We start from the raw sequence: 22464 nt of genomic DNA on the forward strand, positions 1-22464 counted from the left end.
GTTTCACCTCACTTAAAAACTATTTGCTTACAAAATCAAACATAAAAATACAAAAGTGTCACAGCACACTATTACAGACAAATTGCTGACTTTCTCATTTTTATCATATAATTATAAAATACATGGATTGAAATGTAAGTACAGTATTTATACTCCAGTTTGATACTTGAGTCTGTTTTTCAGTTGTGAGCCTTGTCTGAAGCCGGAGCCCTGAGTGGTGTGGCTGAAATGCAAGCCCTGCCACCTAGGGCTGTAGCATGTAATTTAGCTTTGCGGGGCCCCCTGCGGCATGGGACTCTGGGCAACCCCCCCCTAAACCCATCTCTCAATCCCCAGATTGAGAAGCACTGATCTAGATGAGTTGAGTACCCCTGGAAAGACTTCTGCATACCCCCAGGGATATGCGTCCTTCTGGTTGAAAAACAGTGTGTTGTTCAGTGCTATGCATCAATTGAGATGATGTCCAGGGAACTGCTGAGAATGGCTAAAATGTGCTTCTAGTTTGTAGTCACTCTTCATTGTAACTTCAGTGATGTTTGTTTACATATTGAAACACAATCTGAAACACACAACCAACTATTTGCAAGCTTCCATTGAACAGTATAAAAAAAGAAAAGTTGGTCTGCACTTTCAGCATAAATAAAACCAAAATTGATTTATATTTTAAATGGGAAAGGGGAACCCCTAACGTTAGTGTTCTCTCTGGTGGTGAGAAACAAATAGTAACTTCAAAATGTGGATTTGAAAGCACCTATTTCTCAGTAGCTGCACGCTGAATGAATGAATAAATGTAAAAAAACTATTGGCAGAACTGTCTAAATAGAATGGCTTTTGTTTTTAATTTCTCTGAGGAGTTGATGGCTCTTCTAATCTTGACATGCATCTAGAAAAGCCAGTGGGTGTTAAAATCATTACTTAAGCCAAGGGGGCAAAATAAGTACTGGGGCAGTGAATGTGTGTTCTCTGATGGTATGTTTCATGCATTTTTATGGGTTCATGTCTTAGGGCACGTCTTCACTACCCGCCAGATCGGCGGGTAGCAATCGGTCTATCAGGGATCGACTTATCGCGTCTAGTGAAGACGCAATAAAATCGATCCCTGATGGCTCTGCCGTCGACTCCGGAAATCCACCGCGGGAAGAGGCGGTAGCGGAGTCGACGGCGGCGCGGCAGCGGTCGACTTGCCGCCGTCCTCACAGCCAGGTAAGTCGACCTAAAATACGCCACTTCAGCTACGCTATTCACGTAGCTGAAGTTGCGTATCTTAGGTCGACCCCCCGCTGTAGTGTAGACCTAGCCTTAGTCTCATTTCACTGTAGCTTCTGTGTAGGACTGTTCTATGGTTTGTGTTTAAGGTTGTTTAAACAAACAGCCTGTGACTCAGATACATTTTCGTGTATTTGTGCTTCTTATAGGTGGGCAATTCTGAAGAACCAGATGAGATGCCTTTGCCAGATTCTGAAAGTGTGCATGTTATTCCTGGAAGTATCCTACTCTGGAGGATAGCTCCAAGACCTCCAAATTCAGTACAGGTTAGCCAGGGCTCTGGTTAAATGTTTGGTGCTTTGACAATTTGTTGTTAAACTAAAATGTACAGTGAACATCTTAATCACTGATTTCCCTTGCTCATGATGCAGTGGTTAAAATAACTTTTTTACAGTAAAATCAATTTTTGCTGCAATGATCTTGAACTTCCCCAACACAAACTGTAATGAGCTATGTAATGTGGAACTGAATATGTAGGCCTTGTATTGTAAGATGGACAGACCAGCGTGCACGCTTGGCTTGTTTCTAGCTTAGCTTAACTTCTCTACAGAATCACTGATTACGATGAGTTAGGCAATTGCTCTACTTAGCGGTGGCCTGGAGAATTCACTAACCCACTCTGTTGCCACTTATGTACTGCCATCCATTTGGGAGGCGGGTTTAGTGCAGGACAGCCAGTGCATGAGACAACTCATCAGAGGTGTCCATAGAGGAGCAGAGTCTGCAAAAGCTATGTAAGACAAACCATGGAGTACAAGAACCTATAAGTCAGAGGAAGGCTACATAACATTAGTGGGTGTATCAAGATCTACTGAGCTGGATAGACAGCTGAGCAGCACAGATGAGTAGATGTGTGGCTGAGAGATCTGGAAGCAGCAAAAGAAAATCGGGCAGGGTGGTCATGTAGGTGCATATAGAGAGACAGGTAGGTTGCTTTAGTAGAGGTGGTAAGAAAAGCCCCGGGAGGCTGAATAAGGACAAAGAGAGGGAGGGAGAAACAACCCTATTTGGCTAATCAGATCTCATTCTAATTAGACATGAGCATAAAGCAGGGATTCTCAAACTGGGGGTCGGGACCCCTCCAGGGGTCGCAAGGTTATTACACGGGAGTCGTGAGCTGTCCGCCTCCAGCCCAAACCCCACTTTGCCCCCAGCATTTATAATGGTGTTAAATATATAAAAAAGTTATTTTAATTTAAAGGGGGGGGGTCACACTCAGGGGCTTGCTATGTGAAAGGGGTCACCAGTACAAAAGTTTGAGAACGGCTGGCATAAAGATTCACCCACGTATACCTGGCACGCTTTCACCTTGCTAGCATCTTAACATTGCTACTATATAATAGTTCAGCAATTAGAAAGTTGCTACAATTATACGTTACTACATATCAGTGCTCTTTCAATTTTTTAAAAGCTCTCTTTTTATATGTGAAGATTCTTAGCAGCCAAAACTTTCATAAAGTGATCCTTTAATTTTTGTTTCTCTTTCAGATGTACAATTTCACTAGCTTTGCTATGGCTTTGAATGAATTAGATAAAGAAATGGAGAGTGTTGTTCCTAAAACTGACTGCCGGTTACGGCCAGATATAAGAGCGATGGAAAATGGTGAAATAGGTAACTTTTAAAAATAAAAATACAAAATAACTTGTCAAAGTTGAAAGACTCGTGGGAACTCCAACTGAAAGGTTACAGATACTACCTTAAGTTTATAGTCTTGTTTATAGTGGAACATATCTTTGAAATATGTCCTTGTAGGGGTGAATGAAAATGTTTAAATGTATAAGCTCTATGCCAGGCATGTTACCAATACCTCCATTTTAAGCATTAATTTTTTTTATTGTTAAATTAGAGTGAAGAGACTGAGGCCAGATAGAAGGCACAGAGTGCTGCCTTGTCAAGCTTTTTAATTGGACCTTTTATGAAGGGCAATAGCAAAGTTGTGAAGTTTGCCATGATTAGAACTTGCCGCTGTACAAAGTCTTTCTTTATTCCACTCAAAAATATTCTTTCATTACATCAACCAATCCAAAATACCAATTTCAGTAATGTGATTGAAACTACTGAAGTTAAGTTTCCGCCCCTCAAAAGAAGTGCATGCTCACTTTAAAATTATTCACAGCAAAAGGGTGAGGAAAAAAAATAGACTTTATTAGGAAGAAATAAGCAATTCCTCTAAAAGTCTATGTTTAACTAGTACAAATTGCATGTCTCTCTTAATCTAGAAGTGTATAAGATGCCTGTCGCCATGGTGTCAGTGCAGTGTTTACTGACGTTTGTATAGTGGGTTTGGTGCTCGATGCTCTGATTTGTAACACTTGTTTGTATGAAAGTAGCGTGGCCTGGAGGGTGGAACTCAGGGACTAAAGACTTGGGTTATATTCCCAGCTGTGTCACTGGCCTGAAGGGTGACCATGGGAAAGTTACTTCACCTCTGTGCCTCTATCTGTGCACCTGTAAAATGGGGATAACACTTTTTCACCTGCTTTAAGCACTTCGAAATCAATGGGTTAAAGAGTAGCTGGGCATTATGATGTGGTACTGAGGAGTTCTCAAAGATTGGTAATGAGATCTTTTGAGACTTTTTAAAATACACTGTAGACAAGTTGCTTCCTTTGACCAGTCTGATCAGTCTCTACCTTTCCCTGTAAATTGGATTATTCTGTGACTAGTGAAAGTGACTCATACTGTGTTGCATCCTTATTTACCCAAAGTATTTAGTATTACATTCTTAATGTACAGAATGCACTAACATTCAGTGATCTATCAATATCTACAAGCTGTGTAGTGGTGGTATATCTCTTTCTGCCCAGCAGTCATACTGCCACATGCTCAGTGCTGCGATAAGCCAGTGGAGCTGGAGAAATTAGAGAGGCTGTAAATCAGCCTTTGGTAACAATTTTAAACTCTGATCATTTTGAAGATTGTCTCTGTCATGGGGAGTTGATGCCCAAATATGAAGCAACTTGAGAGGTCACACAAACTTGTGTCATAGGTGGGGATTGAATCCAGGTCTTAATCCAGTCCAGTAATGTAACCATTTTCTCTTCTGAAGGGAATCTTAAAGCCCCTCTTCTCAAGAACTGCAACAAATTCTCAGGTTCCTTAGGTCTTGGCTCAACCCACAGTTTGGGTGTACACTGAGACCTGTCTTTGATTAATCAATCTGACTGGTAGAGCTTGTCCTTTAGTTGGCCTTACTTCTAAAACAGAAATGCTTCTCGTAATCTTGCCTCTCTGCTTTGCTGGGTCTGCTCTTTAAAGGAGGCTTTTAAAACTGGCATGATCTGACAAAATTAGTGTTGGAAACAAGTTGAGTCTTCAGTATAACAGGGGCTTCAATAAAAGTAATCAGGAAACTAAGATTTTTTTTTCCCCCCAACTTCTGTTCCTTTTCAGATATAGCCAGTGAAGAGAAAAAAAGGCTAGAAGAGAAACAAAGGGCTGTCCGCAAAAACCGGTCCAAGTCAGAGGAAGACTGGAAAACAAGGTCAGTGCATTTGATAAAGTTCTTGGCTGTTCAGATTAGGTGTCTGTCCACGCACAGGTTATTCTCAATCACCAGAAGAGTTGATGACCTCTTCAGCTCTGCTGTTACTATCCTATTTGAGCTTTTGGTCAGAGTATTTGTCATGCTTGGTTTAGTGAGGAATGTACTGGGCTTACTATAACATCAGCCCTGTTTCATTTTCCCACTTAACCCCCCTCTCCCCCCCCAGTCGCTAAACAGCCTGTCATGCCTGCTGAGCATCACTTGTTCTGTCAAGAACAAAGCTGTTGCCACTGACGCCCGCTCACTGTGACACGTGCAGCCTGTGATGCTGTACAACTGACCAATACACATGTGCTCTGCCATACAATAGAAGAGATTCTGGTTTGATCTGATCTCCCTACACTATCAGTAGATGGAAACTAGCAGAGGAGACAATGTGCTTGGCCCCAGAGAGAAGAGAGTTCCTATCTTTTTAATGATTCTTCCAGTTAACTATTGAGTTATGTATCTTCACATCCATGACTCCCTAAAGCCACCCACTTTTATTCCTGTGGGTGCACATCGGTGCCAAAAACTAACCAAAGGATTGTTCCTTTTGGACTATATTGGAAAGCAATCAAGCATATTTATTTAAAACACTACTCACATTATACATGATGATCGGTTTTGCTTCCTGCAAGTTGGCGCAATATGCTGCCGGTCCATATACCTGACTGTTGCAGCTGTTTATGATCTAGCTAACTTCACAACTAGAAGGGCTGGGAAAAAATTCTAAATGAGAGCTGAGATTTCGTCACACTTTTTTCCCTCCCACCACCTCAAGAAACACTTTGCAACCCATCGTGGCCATGATTCCTAGGTGTTGAACTGTTTGTGTGACTTTAAAGTTTTCTTGTTTACAGTCTCGCCCGACCTCGTGTGTCCTCCCGGAAAGCCAAGCATTTTGAAGGCATAAGCCTGTGTCAATAGTAGATGCGTGACCATAAAACCTTATCACAATTTGTGAGCCAATTATGCAGACTATATAAACAAAGCTTTGAGACTGTGTCAAGATCTGTCATTCTGCTAGATTTTTTCTAACTTTGCTTAAAATCCACCTCAGTAACCTATCTAACTCCATATACATGTGCTCTTGAATTCCTCACTGAATAAAGAACAGCTTTAGAAAGTGTTCTGCTGGTTCTCCTTGCTCTCCCAGTGTCTTTTAGGTTCTGTTATACAGACAGATTGTAATAATTGAAATCTTAAACTATTAAAATTTAAATTTAGAAACAGAAGGCTTAACTTAATATAATACATAGGTCCCTCATAAGGATACTTGGGCTCCCAGCATTTGACATTTATTGGACCAAAGGGTTTTACTTACCACCACCCTGCTGTAGGTAGGTGATGTGGGAAAGCAGAAGGACATTGGAGCATTTATTTATCCATTTGACTTTCCCTTATCTTTTTGGGGTTGCACATTAACCATAATGTAGTAGAGAACATGGAGTCTAAGTGCCACCCACAGACTCACTCTTCTCTTCAGAGTTTCACGTAGGCTTCCTGTTACCCTATTGCCAACTAAACCTAGTTGCAAGTCATTAGAATCTTTTTATAAATTAGTAAAATGGGGCTCCAGTTCTGCAGACCCCCTAAATTCCTTCCCCCTCCAGGACTGAGAATGTATCCTACTCTTCATCTGGATATTTAGAGCCGATAATAAAAATAATAATAATAAATAAAAAAAAAGCTGCATGGCGCTGTATGGAACACCCTTTTAATGGAGGGATTACAGCTGCCATCTAGAATAAGATGAGTCTACTAATGGCTGAGCAAGATAAGAATTTAAACCCACATAAGATGTCTTCAAAGCAAAAAATAAAAGCACATTTTTATCTCTGGACTCAGTCAACACATGTTACAAAGTCGTAGTGTTGTGCACTGTCTCCTGTTTCTCCTAAATTCATCAGCATTTTTTTAAAAAATACACATTGTAGTAAGGATGTAAGTGCTATTCCATATTCTTCATGCATGAGTCTAGGAAGCCATTAAAAAGCTTTGGCAATGCCATGCAGTTCCCTGAAATGCTTCAGCTTTGTTTGATAGTGCTTCAGGAGAGTAACTTCCACTAAGTGCTGTGATAACTCAAGGCCACTTTACAAATAATTTGAAGGGGCACCTGCTGTGCTGTGCCAACACTTCATCACCAGTCAGGTGACTGTATAGTCTTATCAGGCTTTGAGCAGCTCCCTTCCTTCTGGATTAGAAGATTAAAGTGCCTGTCACCCCCTGGAATTGGAAAACTAATGCCAGCTTCAAAAGCACTGCAGCATGAAGTGTAATGAGGCTCCTCAGTATCTGCAATTCACCTCTACTTCCAGACTTGAAGACCTGGGATAGTAAACCTGCTGGTTATTTGTTGCAGAGAACTACGTGCCTGTTTATATAAACCGGAAATACTCTGGCAGCGGGGAGGAATTTCCTCTCTGTGCTAGGATTCCTATACACTAACAACCTTGTTGTCCTCCCTGTACTTTCTCCTCTCCACCCTCCCCCACAACCCCTCCAGTGTCCAATAGCATGCCACCTTTGATGCAATGACTGGAATTTGAAGCTCCGTGGCCCTCCATGGTCCACAGCCACTATTCTAGCCTTTCTTCTGATGTCAAGGAAGGTATATCTAAGGCCTTGGCTACACTCGGGACTTCCCAGCGCTGAGAGCTGCAGCGCTGTATGTACTCCACCTCTCCAAGGGGAATAGCTTGCAGCGCTGCGAGCGAGCGTGCAGCACTGCAGGCTCTGATTACACTGTCACTTTACAGCGCTGTACTCGCTGCGCTCGGGGGGGGGGGGGGGGGGGTTCACACCCCTGAGCGCAGCAAGTTGCAGCGCTGTACAGCGCCAGTGTAGCCAAGGCCTAAGGTGTGGAGTGGACAGCCGAAGTCCAGCTGCAGGAATATGAAGCCTAAAACTAAGCCCACTGCAAACTTTCCCTATTCCTCATTTCAGTCAGCTTATTTTATTTCCAGTCCTTCCCTGCCATTGAACCCCCATTTGCCTTGTGCATGAACAACTTATTTTGCAGTTGTTTTCGAATCTCTCATTAGTTTTGCACTCAATACTGGGATTTATTTGACAGTAGTGCAAAAGAGCACAGCAAAAGAAACGTGAGTGAGGGAACCTGGGAAGCAATAGGATGAGAGGATTTAAATCCCCACCCTGTGGGGGAAAAGGGAATTAAGAGAGTAAGGAATTTGCAACATGATTCAGAAAAGTCAGTGGGGAATGGGCCTTCCCGAGTATATCTTTGCTGAACCTCTTACTGTCATTCCTACCTGACACAGGCAATTGTGCTTTGGAATTTAGACTAGAAAAATCTAGCTGAAGGTTTCCAGTGGGCTCTGCATCAGACTTGTGAGGCACATCATCCTATTTCTCTTTACCAGAAATTGAGCTCTACTAACTAGCACACAGTTGGGTGTGCTGGGCTGTATTCCATCCTTTGAGAAATGTTTAATGATCTTATTCCAAGACAAGCGTAATGGTGCTGCTCCGTATTTCTGGAGTGCCACGTAGCCTCTGGGGTTGGGTCTAGAAATAGTACCTTTTTGAGAACTCTCCACTGGTAAGCAAACCCAATGCTTCCGCACCCCCACATTCTGAGTGGTAAAGCCACTTAATCATGCTGTTTGTTTTACACAGAATGTCTAGTTGTAACTTTGAGTTGCATTTTTTTCCCTTTTCCAACTGAAGTCATCTGACAGCCCAGGGTCCCAGGTTTGGACTTGTCTGATTTCCTTCTCTCCCCCACCCCACCCCCACTTTTTGCTTGCTTTCTCGAAGTGCTTGGCTTGGTTTGCCCTAAGACAAGCATAGAACAATGTTTTTGTAATTCTTCTGAGTTAATATATGGTGAAGTTCTGGACACACTTGGTCTCCTCTCCCTTGTCAGAATGCCAGGGCTTATTTGTTTCAGTGATTGTGAATAATCCAGTGTGTATTCTAGGTTTCCTTACCTTAACAATTACTATAAGTATACAAATTGCAATAGGTAGGCACTGCATGCATTCCAGACCCTTCCTATCACTTTCCCCATTCTCATTCTATATCAGGAATTCGTTAGTTTACTTGAAATAAAAAACAGAGGGGAAAATTTTTCAAAGATTGCTAGGATCTAGAAACCATCTGTTGGACAATGGCATTCACATTTGGCACTTCTGATGAGATCAAGGTATGGTCATGGAAAGCTAGATTGCTTTATGGTCTCTCCATTTAAGAAAATTATGCAGAAAACAATTCATATTTTGAGATGAACCCTTCTACATATTTCCAGAAATGTTAGCTCCTCTGTTTAGGGAATACATAGCTTAATGTCTGCAATCATCATTAACTACGCACTGTAGAGAAGTGCACTTCTTAGGGCAAGATCCCTATCCTTTTAATCTACTACTTTTCATAATGGGCAGGATTTTCATAGGGTCTAGTGATTTTTGGGTGCCCAGTTTGAGACACCTTAAAGGGGCCTGACATCACAGAGGGTTGGTTGGTTTGTTTCTGGAAAATCAGGAAATAGAGCACCCAAAGTCACTAGTCCGCTTTTGAAAATCTTGGCAAATGGTCTAAAGACTGTGTTAAGCTCCTTGGCGCAGGGACCTTGTCTTTCACTAAAACACAATGAACACCTATGCTGTTGCAAGCAATATTCGTGCTCTCCTCTCCCCTCTCCTCCAATCACTCCAAGGTAGTGGTTGATCTAGTATACCCTATATCCTTCACAACCTTAGCCGCCCCCTCCATGCTAACTTCATTGGGTGCATGAACTCTAACAACACTATTCCCAGTAAGCTAAATTTTGCTTCTGCAGCACCACCAACTGGAAATAAGGTGTACATTTTTAACAGGAAGGGTAATTAACCATTGGAACAGCTTAACAAGGGCCATGGTGAATTCTCCATCATTGGCAATTTTTAAATTGAGTGAATGTCTTTCTAAAAGATCTGCTCTAGGTATTATATTGGGGCATTTCTATGGCCTGTGCTATACAGGAGATCAGACTAAAGGAACACAGTAGTCCCTTGTGGTCTTGAAATGTGTGAACTAGTAGCAGTAGATCAGATACAAGTCATGCAACAGTTTTGCTGCATCTTCCACAGTCCTTCCTCTCACCTTAACTAGTACTTGGCACAGGATAAGAATGATTTAAATACTTGGACAGGTTTTTGCAAAAATGTTGTACAAGGTATAGTAGATGTATGTCACCACATTTTTTTAATCCATGCTACAGTTCGCAACCTCATTTTATTATGTAACAGACTATATTACATAATAGAATGCACTGTATTTATATAAATATAAAACACTATCACCTTTCTGTTTTTTAAAAGGCAACATTTAATTACCAAACGACCCCAATATGCTAAACGTCCATTTTATTAAATCTTTCTGAAACCTTACGGGGATCCTGAATAGCCTCTCCTGCTTGAGACAGTGTTAATTGCAGTGGCGTATACAAAGCAAGGATTGTTTGGTGGTGAATTAAGCTCCAAAAGAAAGCTGAGGTGTTAACCATACAGCAATTTACAGCCGGTGCACTCAGATGCCATGATCATTGTTTATTTGGCAAATACAGCACCAGATTTAAAAAAAAAAAAAAATCTAGTTCACCTTTCTGAGGGCTGGTGCTGTGTAATGTGTTATTGGTGTGAGGCAGAGATGACTAACTGGACACAGATTTAAAAATGAATAAAGACTGGGGAGAAGGTTGACATATTGCATGTTATGTTAGTAGGGGTGTTTGTATTGGAGGGAATACCTTTTGAGACTTATCTGGGCTGTGGTAAGATGTGCTTCTTGACGTATAATGTACAAAGGAACATATACCATTGGGTATCTTATGATGTAGTATTGCTGGGGTGAGGGGAGCAGAGTTGCTGACACTCAGTCCATAAAAGGGGACTCCATGCTACATCAGAAGTGTTCTTACCAATAGTATGGCTCCTTAATACATCTTACCTTACAAATGTGTAACTATCACTATGTTTGTGTATATACTGTAGAGCTGGAAACATTTGTAGACTTGAACAATAAGTGAAATTATAGTATTTCTGGCAACAGGCAAGCAGAATCTACCAGGAAGCACGAAAATAACTTGATGCAAATGGGACCGATCTCATGCCCTAGAATGGCTCTACAGTGTATGCCTCACATAAATACATGTATTTTATAACTATGCAAAAAACTTGCTGGAACTGTTGTGTGTGATGTGTTCCCTCAAGAGCTCTGTATTGCTGTTGGGAAACAAATCACCGATCCCCATTATTGTGAGCTGTGGTATTTGACACTTATCCAAATAATGGTTTCAAAATCTTGGGGAAATCAGAATGCTGGTGAAATAATAGACTTCTGCTTTCAGGAATGCAGTGTTTGCAGTGTATTCGTGTCCTTGTGTAATAAATTGTTCTTAAATGCATGTCAAAAATGGCTTATTCAAAACTGCTTTGAAGTAAATAGTTTATTGTACAACAATCTCTACTACCTACTCATCACAACATATCCGCATGGATTTCAGGCAGAAACTATTCTGGGATTGTAAGGGAGAAGTGTAGCAAATCAAGACAGTCTGAACTGACTTAAAACAGTGCGGGATGCAGCACTGAATTCTCAGTAGACTGGTTTGAAAACCAACATGAAAGATGCACCAAAGCAGCTTTGAACTTTGTTACACTGAAATGTGTTCTAGTCTCCTCACAGCCATCCTGTCCTCTTTTACAGGTGGTTCCATCAAGGTCCCAATCCCTACACTGGTGCACAGGACTGGCTTTACTCTGGCAACTACTGGGACAGAAACTACTTTAATTTACCTGACATTTATTAAAATGTCAAAGGGAGCTCATGACTAATGCAAATTAAGTCTTAATCTTTTTAATTTTCCTTGTTTCTACTCCTATCTTGGAAAAACTGACAAGTTACTGAACAGTATATTAAGCATCTCCTGCAGTAAATATGGTGGTACAGATCTGAAAGTCTATGGAGAGGGGAACGTGGACAAAACTGCTCAGAGCTGTCATTTTTCTGATGGGTTAGTGCTATCATATTTGCTGAATACATCTATGTTAAGTCTCGGTGAATAGCAAATAGAACATTTGAAGGTGTTCTATGAATCCTTTCTTTTAATGATTATGCTGGCACAACAGCCCTTTGGGGTGGATTTATTGTGGCACAGACATGTTTAAAAGCACAGGTATGAATTGCACTATTCTGTGCTTGAAGCTAGGAGAGGGCAAGTTATTTTTGTAAAGATTTACTTAACTTTCATAAGATGGCTTTCTATGAACATAACTCAAGAATCTTGGATTCTGGTCAGTGATTCCAGAACTATTATCCCCGAAATGGTCATGATGTAGGTTACACTGGTAACATTACTCAAAGTATTTATTCCATGTTTAGTGCAGTGTTTTGAATTTGTTCTTTCATGTTTTGTTACCAGCCTCATTTAAAAGTTAAATCTGAACTGAACACTAGTAAGAGGTTTAAAAAAATCTGTTTACTGCACTAGAAACTATAGGTGCTTGGCACCATCGTTGTACAATTGCAGAAACTTTTTAAAAATCAGGACCCAGTAGAACATAACTACTGGAGAAATTAAACTGCACCTGTGTATGCACTGTACAAATGCACAAGACTTCCTCCTAGAAAGTGTGGTTTGAAGTAAGTAAGGCACCTGTATGGAGACTGCTGTACACACCAGCTTTACCCCTTTAATTGGGGTGCATTAAATCTTATGGAAATACATATTTATACAGACCTGGGCTACAGAGCTTCCAGCTGCTCTTTGTATACTATTTTAATTGCTGTCTGGAGGTTAGTGTTAATTACATTAATTGCTACTAAATAAAGGCTTTCAAATGTTCCAATGCTCTGATTTCTCAGATTCATTTTTTTAATACTAGGGGTTGCATCAGCTGATCCAGGTAGATGCCTTTACTCTATAAAGTCATCCTGCTGAGTGTCCTAGGGCACCTTATAGACTAACAGACGTATTGGAGCATGAGCTTTTGTTGGTGAATACCCACTTCGTCTGATGCCACGAAAGCTCATGCTCCAATACGTCTGTTAGTCTATAAGGTGCCACGGGCCTCTCTGCTGCTTTTACAGATCCAGACTAACACGGCTACTCCTCTGATACTTGACATCCTGCTGAGTCTGGTTTTCGGCTGGCGTGTCTGAAACCTTGCAGTTCTGGGTTCATAAAGTATGTCATGTCAGTGGTTTCCCTGGAAGAACTGTGCTCAGCAAACAAGGAAGAAGCTTTCTAACTCCAGAGGCTGAATCACACTGGCCTCTTATGCATCACTACAAGTAATCTGTTCTACTAAAGTTGATGTCTCAAACTTTGAAGGGTTTTGCTATCCTGAAATGAGTCTAGAAACTTTTTCTTTGCTTCATTTGGGAGATATTAAAGTTTTATTGCAATCATCCCCCACCCCACCAGCCTCATGTGACACCCTTAGTGTTTGAGCCAGTGGGGTTGCAACCTGACCTAATGGATTTTGAAACCCATTAAGTTCCAGGGAAAGGACTCTGTTCCAAATGTTTGTTTGAAGAGATTACTGGATAGAAATAGAGAGAAGCATTGAGTGGCATATGCCTCCCAGGTAAGTTTCTTCTCCAGAAGTAGATATCTACTCAAAATCCAATCTCCTAGTGATTTCCTTTATTTTCAAGCTGCGACAGAGGAGATGGTACGTGCTCTTTTTTTAAAAGTAGGAAGCAGGTCAAGAGAAGGAGCAAGCACTAGGGAACTCACAAGGAGTAAAGACTAGGGCTCTTAAGAGAATAGATGCAGACACTAAGCAATTTTCACTGGATAATTAAAATCAGCATCTTCTCTAAACATTTGAAATCCCCCAGAAATGAGACACACACCCCACCCCAGTGACCACTGACAGACTGAAATAAACTTGAGACTCCAAAGCTATAGCAAAACTAGACAGTGTCTTCCATAGCAACTCTAAGGTCTGTTATAATGGGTTTTAACTGAGCACTGGCTTCTTGTGTGGCACAGGGCAGCATCTGCAAGCAGTCTAGTGAAATTTTTTTACCCTTCATCTCATTGACCATCTCACTTATAATTTCTTTGTTTTGGGACATTTCAAGTATAAGGCCATTGCTTACAGAGTCAAAGCTGTGCACTTAAACTCATTGCCAGGAACAGATCTGTTGCATAAGATGTGACCTACTCTGGAAAGGGATTGTGTGGAACTAATTTGAAATTTTTGATGGATGTATGTTTACACAATACTACATGATCAACTTGTCTATTAGCTAAACATCTCTAAGGGGGCTTGGACACAACCAAATGCCTCTGCTACAGCGGGGAAGCATTCTTTTCGGTTATTGCCTGTGCTGCTGGTGGGGTTCCCCCCCCCCATGGACGCTTCATTATATACTTATCTTCAATAATCTGTGTTCTGCCAACACTCTGGAAATGCAAAAAGGCATTCTAACGGATTGCATTAGTTTTGAGTGCTTGTATTAAGTTAATTTATTATTTTAAGATGCAGATTTCCATCCTGGGGTGTTCACATGACATCATCTCCTCTCAACCTGTTAAAGAAAAAGAATTCGGTTAAGTACAGAGAGCATTATGTTCTTTCTTCCTCCTAACCCCCAACACACACAGTCATTTCCAGAAGGGGGGATGTTGACTACCAGTCCCCAGCAGGCAGTTGTGAAATAGGCATGAGCAGTGTCTAGGATGGTGGGAGGGCTATGTCTTCAAGCTACAATTTATACTTTTGTGCACATGCATGTACCATGCACAGTAACCTGGGGTATAAATCTACAGTGCGTGTGCCTGCTGCTTTGATTTCCCATTTCAAACATCTGGCAGAGGATGAAAATAGCAATTCAAACCTAACTACCAATTTACAGGATTTGCAAATGCCAGGTACAGAGGAGAAACCAGCTCCAAGCCTTTCTGGAGCAAGCAGTTTTATCTAAAATTAGAAGTCGTACTGAACCTCCATCCCCTAAATGAAAGTAGCGAGTGTTTGCTCTGTATGCTAGGTGTAGTCGCTCTACACGAGTGCATCGGAATGGGAGGAGGAATTAGGCTGTCCCAACCACTGTCAAACCAGCTTCAAGTCAAATACACTGGTTAGCCAAAGCCAAGCAAGCTTAGGTTCAGTGGAAGTTATGGCCTCAGCAACTCTGAAATCCAGGCTACAGGTTAGGCGCCTAATGTTAAGCATCCAAGTTCAAAAACTTTAACTCTGACTTTAAAGCAAAACTTTATAACCAGAGGCTGAAGTTGTAAACGTCTCCCTTGCAGACACGAGCACAATATGAAACAGCCTACCTTCTCACGAGTCTGCTCTGCGGACCGGGGCAGAAGTAAATGTAATCTCTCCTGCTATACCATAGCTTCCTGCAAAGGGATTTATGCCTGCTTTATCACCAGCTGCTGAGCCCCTCTTTGCAGACATTACCTCATCTAAGGGTATGGCAACTGAAAGAAAAAGTGGGGTTGGTGGTCTAGCAGTTTCTTGTGCAGAATTAGAATTTGGGTTTGGAGTGGCCATTTTCAGATCTGCTGGCCTGGCAACTGGTACAGGTACTGTAGTGAATCTCCTCACAGCACTTGTGTCATGCTGTGTAAGGACAGCATGGCCAGGAATAGACTTCCAGTCCTGTACATTCTGAACTGTAGAGCCCACTAAAATGAAAGGTGGTGCATTTCCCCTCTTGCCTTCTTCCATCATCACATAAGTTGGAGAGGATACTTGTGGTGGTGGACCTTGTGGTGTCAGCTGCTGTTGTAGGAATGGTTGTTGCTCCTTCCCACTAGATATATAGAGGGTTGCTTGGGGATAAGGAGCACCAGTTCCAGCAGGAGGAAGGGGTGGTGGTGACTTTCGACCTTGTTGGCTCAAATCAGTTAGACAATAGAGAGTCCACACATTAGAATATGGTGGTGGTTGTCCTGCTTCGGTTGTTGCCATTGCTATAAAATAAAAATTTAAAAAATTGCTGGTATCAGGAGCTATGAATTGCAATCATATTGCAAACTCTTACATATAACATGCCTATACGTACGTATGCCATAAGAAAGCATGTTAGAGAAGATAGATGGGGATTTTTGCATAGCTGAAGTGCAAAGAACAGCAGCAGAATTGGTGCTGGAGTTATGACCAAAGAGACCATAACTCTTCCTGTTCTAAGTCCCTCTTTTCAGTTGCTTATAACGTTAGACATTTTCCTTTTGGGCTGCCAAGCCTGAGAGATTCTGAATTACCAGCACAAGGGGAATTGCAAGAGTCTGCCCCCCCCCTAAAAAAAAAGTCAGTTTTGTCAAAACTTACTTAAATGTTTTGGTTTATTAAAACCAAACAGAAAAATGCATCTGGACCCAGGGTACTATTTTTTTTTATTTTTTTTTACAGCTGGACATCCAAAGTTAGACAGCAATTTCTATTTAGCTGCCAATGTTTTCAAGGAATAGTTTTATAAAGAAAGTTTATCAACACCTGAACAGGGATCAGAACAAGTGTGCTGCCTCCATAACTACAGCACCACTGCCACATGCTACAACATTTATTCCTTCATTTCAGCCATGCAAATCCCTTGGTGTTGCTTAACAAAATAGTTCGGTAACGTGCTTTGATATGTCTTAACACCTCTACCTTTCCTGGGGCCTGGAAGGGGCTCAGGAGGGGTTCTGCAGTAGCAGGGGGAGTCAGGCAGGCACTTCTCACTGGAGAAGGGGACACGGGGGGGGGGGGGATTCTCCAGCTGGGAGCAGGGGGTGGGCTTGGCACTTGTCACAGAGGATGGAAAGAGGGTTTGCAGCTGGGAGGAGAGTCTGCGTAGGGTACTTGTCAGGTGAGGAGTTTGTTCCAGGGGCACTTCACCAGGAAGACAAGTGCCAGACCCTCTTCCCATCTGCAGAACCCCCTGCTAAGTGCCTCATCCACCCACCTCAACCCATCTGCAGAACAGGACAGTGCAGGCAACCACCACCATTTCTTTTTTTAAATGCAAAAACTATGTTAATGCAATGGTTAGGATTTAAATCTTTCAAAGTGAGGCCGCAGTCAAAGTTCTGGCCTCCCCCCATCACCCTTCCTCAGCCACAAGGCACATGTATTACACCTTCAATCTCTGCCATTGCTTCAAACTGTGTGGCTCACTTTCAGCAAGACGCTTTCAGGGCTGTTCAAAGGCAAAACACCTCCAGATACCTTTTGTATGTGCCACATACCACTCTGGCCCTTGGAGTAAATGCTGTCTGCACCTCTGATGCCACAACAAATCAATTTGCAGGAACCTGTGAACACATGTTCCTCTGATGCAGGCAACACTAATCCAAGAGCAGTTATGGGTCTTACTCACAATTAGTCACACATTTTGGAACAAATTGGAGAGAGATCTAATACCTGTGCATTGGGGCCAGGCGATTGCAGAGGAAACCAAAGCTCCTTATGTGCCCTAAAGTAAGGAAGTTCAATCTCTCCCATAGCCTTGCACTGGCATAGGTTCTTGCATTTAATAATTTAGCTAGTGAGTTTCAGCACTGTTAACCTGGAATATGAAATTTTCATTAACATCCGACTTTCTTACCTGACATCATAAAACCTTGCTCAGCTGATGCCATTTGCGCTGTAGTTTCCATTCTTTCAGGGTCAAATTCTGCATCATCAATCAATGATGGATCTAAGAGCTTAGTGCATGTAAACTGACCTGCATTTAGTGAAGGCATTAGTGGCTGCTGAATCTCTATTAGACAAGCTACTTGTTCTAAAAAGGGAATGACTATTTGCTGCGGGAACTGCTCTATGTAAGGTGGAACCTCTCCTTCAGTAGCAGGCTCATCGTCAGTATGTATTGGCATAGCCTGAATGGTTGATGTAACCTCAATTTCGCTTTGGGAAGGCACAGCCTGTAATGGATCTTTAGGAGGTGGTGGTGGAGGAGGAGGTGGTGGAGGAGGAGCAGGTGGTGGTGGTTCATCCTGCAAGGGGGTTGAGGAAGCTTGATCTACATCACTTGTTGATTGTTCAGCCTGACTGCTGGAGGACCCTAGGACAATGGAGGCCTGACTCTGAACCGCTGGCTCCAACCTAACAGACTCTGCAGAACCCTCAGCAGCTGGGGTAAGTGTAGCTTCTTCAGCAGCACCCTCTACTGGTGCAACTGTTGTGTCCACTGAGCTCAGAGACAGTTCAGGAAAAGATTGCACACTTGTTGCCACATCCTTCATAGAATGAACAGAATCAATGTTACCTAACATCTGAGCAGCAAGCTGTGCAGGATCAGCTGGGACATAGGCAAGTTCAGGTCCCTTAGGGGATGCTTCAGGTCCCGTAGGGGATGGTTCATTTTCTGCAAGTTCACAGTGAGTTGATGGGTATTGTGTAGTTTTGCTGCTGTATTCAGGTTCAGGGCCTTCGTGCAACTGGTCCTCCTCTGTGTCTGTGGATTTTTCCTTTCGTTTTGGTTCCTCAGAAAGTGGAGACACCACACTTATGTCTCCAAGGTCAGCTCTCTTTTCTGGCAGTCTATCAGTCCAGCCCTCTACTAATTAAAAGAGCACGACAGTAAGTTAGCAGGTGCTTCCAACAATCTCTGCACAACCTGCCTGTTTAACACTTCATCAAGCCTTTAAAGCTCTGGAGTCTGGACCTTGACTACCCTTTGACCAAGACATTTGGACCAAAAAAAAAAAAAAAAAAAGACTACCTCTGCTTTAAAGTGAATTTGTCAGGTCATTCTAGATGCAAGAGGTACATCAGTTTAACATGGGATTTCTATTTGCCTGTTTATCCTGCTCCATGACTTTTAGCCTGTATGTTATGTAAAATTTTACTAGTGCTAAACCCTCTCTTTCCCCCATATCGTAGCAGCCATCTTCTTCCCCACAGCATCCAAAAAGTAAAAAAGTAGTGGGGGGAAAAAATAGAAGAGTCAATAGGAAAAAACAAATCAAATACTTAACTGAGAAATTCATCATTCCCTTTGGAACCTACCTAGAGCATCAAAGCATTTTGGATTCATACAAAATATGTTGAACACACACACACACACACACACACACACACACACACACACACACCCATCCCCACACCCATCCCAGTAACCTGGAGTGTTTGCATAAACCCTTCCCCACGGGTCTTACCTAAAGAAGTAGCGTGTATGTGTCAGTGGGAGGCTCGGAGCAAGGTTTGGGCAGTAGAGATGGAGGGGTGGATTTTGGAAAGAGAAACAGGAAAAACGGATGGGATTTTCATGGGTATCAAGGTTGAAAACATGAAAAAGAGAAGAGAAGGAGCTCTGTTTTTATTGTGTTTAGTCTGTTGGCCACTGCACATGCAAAAATGGCACAGATGTAGATATAGGACAAAATGGAGGAGCATGGGAGACTGCAGGAAAGAGGTAGCTCTTGAGTGCAGGGGGAAGGAGTCGGTGTTGAGATGGTACCTAATGTCATGTGTAGATAAGATCACCCAGAGAGGTTCCGGAGAAAGGAGCAGGAACGCAGAAGAGCTACAACAAATCTAGAACCCTCTATTCATGGCAAATTTAAACTCTAATAGCAGAAACTCTCTCTAAATTACATGCTTTGACTGGCAACCCAGTCTCTCTCAATGCACACACCATTTACAACCCAGCACCACAATCAGAAAGCTCCCTTCACAGCTGCAGAAACAATAGTAGAAGATCACTTACATGTGTTTATCTCCAGGCACAACAGCTGCCCTGTGTCCTTAGCACTTTCCTTCCTTCCCTCCCTCCCCCTTGCCTTCCAAGGAGCATTTGTTCTGTGCTGGGGCATAGCTGACTAATCCTCTCAAAGACAGTCACCAGTTTAGGGCACAGCATCAGAGTGTGGAGGATCATTCTCCCTGTACTTAATGCCCAGGTGTGCAGCACACTGCTTAATAAATTGCATTGTTCTTACCTTTCAGTCAGTCATTATTATTTGTTTTTACTGTAGCACCAAGAGGCTCCCACTGAGATTGGGGTCTGTGTGTTAGGCACAGTGTACAGACTGTGAAACAATCCCTGCCCCAAATTGCCTACAGTCTGAAAAGACAGACATAGAGCAGGACACAAAAACAGAGCCACAGAGGCAAAGTGACTTTCCCAAAGTTGTAGCAGATAAGGGGGTAGCACTCAAGTCTTCTGATTCCTACTCCGGTATCTAGCCACTGGACCACCTGGCCTCCTGTCAGTTCTTAGAAACTGAACCAGTAATAATTTATTCTCACAGAGCACCAGCCCAAGCTACCACAATAGCTTTAGAGTCCTTTTAGCTAGAGCCAGGTGCATTTTCAAACCTTACTTTCTGCACAGCTCTACCAGTGATGTCACAGAGACAACTTGCAAGTCTCAGAGACCTGGTCCAGGCCTGTGGCATCATGACAAAATACTGAAGGGGGATAGAGGGGGGGAAAGAGACCCTTAGCTTCTGAGAAGCACCCTTTCCCCTTCTCTTAACAGCTGGGAGGAGAAAAGTCTGCCATTTTTGTGGCCTATGATTGAATACCTTTCCAACAACCTTCACAACTCCAGTGAGGTCACATGCAACTGAATAGAGGGGAGGGGCAGAGATGAGCAAACTGAGACAGAAGACTGGGTCATAATGGAGTTGATGGGTGAGCAAAATGTCAGTTCAAGATGATGCAAGCAGATGATTGATGGGTCTCCAGGCCAATAAGACAGACTAAAATCTGATATGACATCACTAATGCAACACCTGCTAGTACCCTACAACTGAGATTTGGCCCCTTGTGACACAGTCATGTTACAATCTCTGCCAGAGAAATTCTTTGCTAAATGGAAATATGGCACGTCAAGTGCCAAAAACAAGCATTGTGTAGAGGAGAGCCTGTATTCCCCACTACCCCTCTGCAGCACCAAAGGCGACTGTCTGCAGGGATTCCTGTATGTACTTTAGAGTCCCAGCCTGTGAGGAGTCAAAGGAAGGCATTTGACATCTCATAGAATTAGGCCCATACTTCGTAAAGGCACATTGTGATGACAGGTGCTAAATAATGTTAAGTTACTATTCATAATGAAAATGGTCAAAAGATCATTTAAAGGGGAGTGTTCATGACCATGCAGGTTTGAATGCTTTATCTTATAATCATAATATACTGTATTTTAAAACATAGTATCATAATAAGAGCAGCATTTGACACCTTTCTTACCTCTAGTGAAATGAAATTCTCTAACCAGCTCTGTTATATCCAAATTAGGATTTTCTGGAGGTAGAAGTATAAATTAAGATGGACAGTTTGATTAGCATTCTGCAATAACACAGCTTTTCAAATGTACTGAATGTGTATCACAGTGTATAAGCAGGAACAAACCTTCTCTAAATGCAATTAGCTCTCTGAAGTAGAGAGCTGCAAACTCAGTGATATTGCTTGGACTGGTTTTGAGAACAGCTCTGCTCACTCCCTCGAGTAAAGTCTTGAGGCCATATGGAACAACAAGCCTGGGCTTTGAAGAATGCATCTTCGTCAATTGGAGACAAATTACACTCTCACAACTACAAGGAAAAATATCTGAGTAAGTACTGTGTGTAGCCCACTAGGGTTCCCATAATACACCTATTTCCAGGCTTTATCACTATGGCAGATGATGCTGATTTCTTCTGGGCCTTCTCAATCCCCAAGACACACTAACTACCAATGGGTTTTCTGTCCATTGTAACAACATATACTAGTTCAACAATGTCAATTTCCTCGCAGTTTTCAAATGCCCAGACGATCCCCCACTCCCCTTCCCACCCACAAACCCGAATGACCGTTCAAATGTGTGGCTCAAAAAAGTTCAGCCACTGCCCAAAATGAAGTCAGCGAGTTCCCACTAAAGCACCAGCTCTCAGGGACATCACCAGTTTCTTAAGCAATTTTGAATTCTTAAACTTCTGTTTGGGGTTATTTTACACATCATTCAGCCACTAACTGTATAAATCCAGATTTTACAAGACACTGAGCTAAAACCTTGTCCTCGGTTCCCCCGTCTGCAAGGTGGGACTAGCACAGACATCGCTGCAGCGCTGGGAGAGCCCTGGTGAAAGGGGCGGCGTTACACCCAATTATTAGCTAATCGCTTCCTCACAGTACCCGTGGGTGGCGTGGTCCGTCGCCACCCCCCGGCTCAGCTCGGCCAGGCAGCGCCCTGCACAGCCGGGACCGGCTCCGCCGCACCTCTGGCGCTGTGGGCTCACGGGCTGCCCCGGGGTTTGGTCTCCGGCTGGGACACGCACCCCCCCGGTCCCCGGGAATGGAATTGCACAAACTAGGGGCGAAATCGGGGCTGCCCGGCCCGTGCTCCCCCGCCCCCGGGCGCAGGTCTTGCCACCTGCGGAGAAGCCCTTTTCCTTCCACCCTTTAACCTGCCCCCCCATCAACCGGGGCGGGGGGCAGCGGCTGCAGCCCAGACCTTTGCGCTTCCAAGGCTGCGCGAGCGCTTCCTCCTCCGCCTCCCTTGCCGGAGCCTCCTCTACAGGGGTCCGCAGCAGGCGGGGCCTTTTATAGGTGGGGGGTCGTGGTGGGCGGGGCCGGGGGAGGTGACGGAGTTCCATTTGTGAAGTCACAACGTCTTCTCCGCACACACCTACCCAGGCAGGGTTGTCACCAATGGAGAGGGGCGTGGCCGCCACTGGCTCACAGCCAATGAGAAACGGGGATGCCCCACCGCTTTCCCTGGAGGCTTG

At 43.1% G+C, this 22464-nt stretch overlaps 2 protein-coding genes across 4 annotated transcripts in view; one reads left to right on the plus strand and one right to left on the minus strand.

The window, feature by feature from the left end:
- The window catches only part of OSBPL1A (oxysterol binding protein like 1A), a 141485-nt gene extending 128836 nt beyond the window's left edge, over positions 1 to 12649 (plus strand). For both annotated transcript variants that reach the window (XM_065397957.1, XM_065397956.1), the window contains 4 exons: positions 1416 to 1532; positions 2755 to 2878; positions 4661 to 4751; positions 11508 to 12649. In XM_065397957.1, coding sequence (XP_065254029.1) covers positions 1416 to 1532; positions 2755 to 2878; positions 4661 to 4751; positions 11508 to 11610 — 435 coding nt within the window. In that variant the 3' untranslated portion in view covers positions 11611 to 12649. The remainder of the gene's footprint in view (positions 1 to 1415; positions 1533 to 2754; positions 2879 to 4660; positions 4752 to 11507) is intronic.
- A 1550-nt stretch (positions 12650 to 14199) lies between these two features.
- CABYR (calcium binding tyrosine phosphorylation regulated) lies at positions 14200 to 22246 on the minus strand. 2 transcript variants are annotated; one of them, XM_065398987.1, is made up of 6 exons: positions 22191 to 22246; positions 21110 to 21291; positions 20948 to 21001; positions 18021 to 18314; positions 15097 to 15741; positions 14200 to 14342 (listed from the first exon to the last, which is right to left on the minus strand). In XM_065398987.1, exons 2-5 carry the CDS (start codon positions 21255 to 21257, stop codon positions 15101 to 15103), a joined length of 1137 nt encoding a protein of 378 aa, XP_065255059.1. In that variant the 5' UTR covers positions 21258 to 21291; positions 22191 to 22246; the 3' UTR covers positions 14200 to 14342; positions 15097 to 15100. The 2 variants fall into 2 exon arrangements, with proteins under 2 accessions (XP_065255059.1, XP_065255058.1); XM_065398986.1 differs by having other exon boundaries at positions 17358 to 18314.
- Between the last annotated feature and the right edge of the window lie 218 nt (positions 22247 to 22464).

This window comes from Emys orbicularis, chromosome 2 (assembly GCF_028017835.1).
Source record: "Emys orbicularis isolate rEmyOrb1 chromosome 2, rEmyOrb1.hap1, whole genome shotgun sequence".
Taxonomy (NCBI): Eukaryota; Metazoa; Chordata; order Testudines; family Emydidae; genus Emys; species Emys orbicularis.

Coding starts and splice junctions, on each gene's coding strand:
- CABYR (XM_065398986.1), bottom strand. CDS start 21,257: ATGCATTCTTCAAAGCCCAGGCTTGTTGTTCCATATGGCCTCAAGACT. Junction 21,002..21,109: donor GCTAATTGCATTTAGAGAAG/GTTTGTTCCTGC, acceptor TTCTACCTCCAG/AAAATCCTAATTTGGATATA. Junction 15,742..17,357: donor GCAAGGTTTTATGATGTCAG/GTAAGAAAGTCG, acceptor TTTATTTTATAG/CAATGGCAACAACCGAAGCA.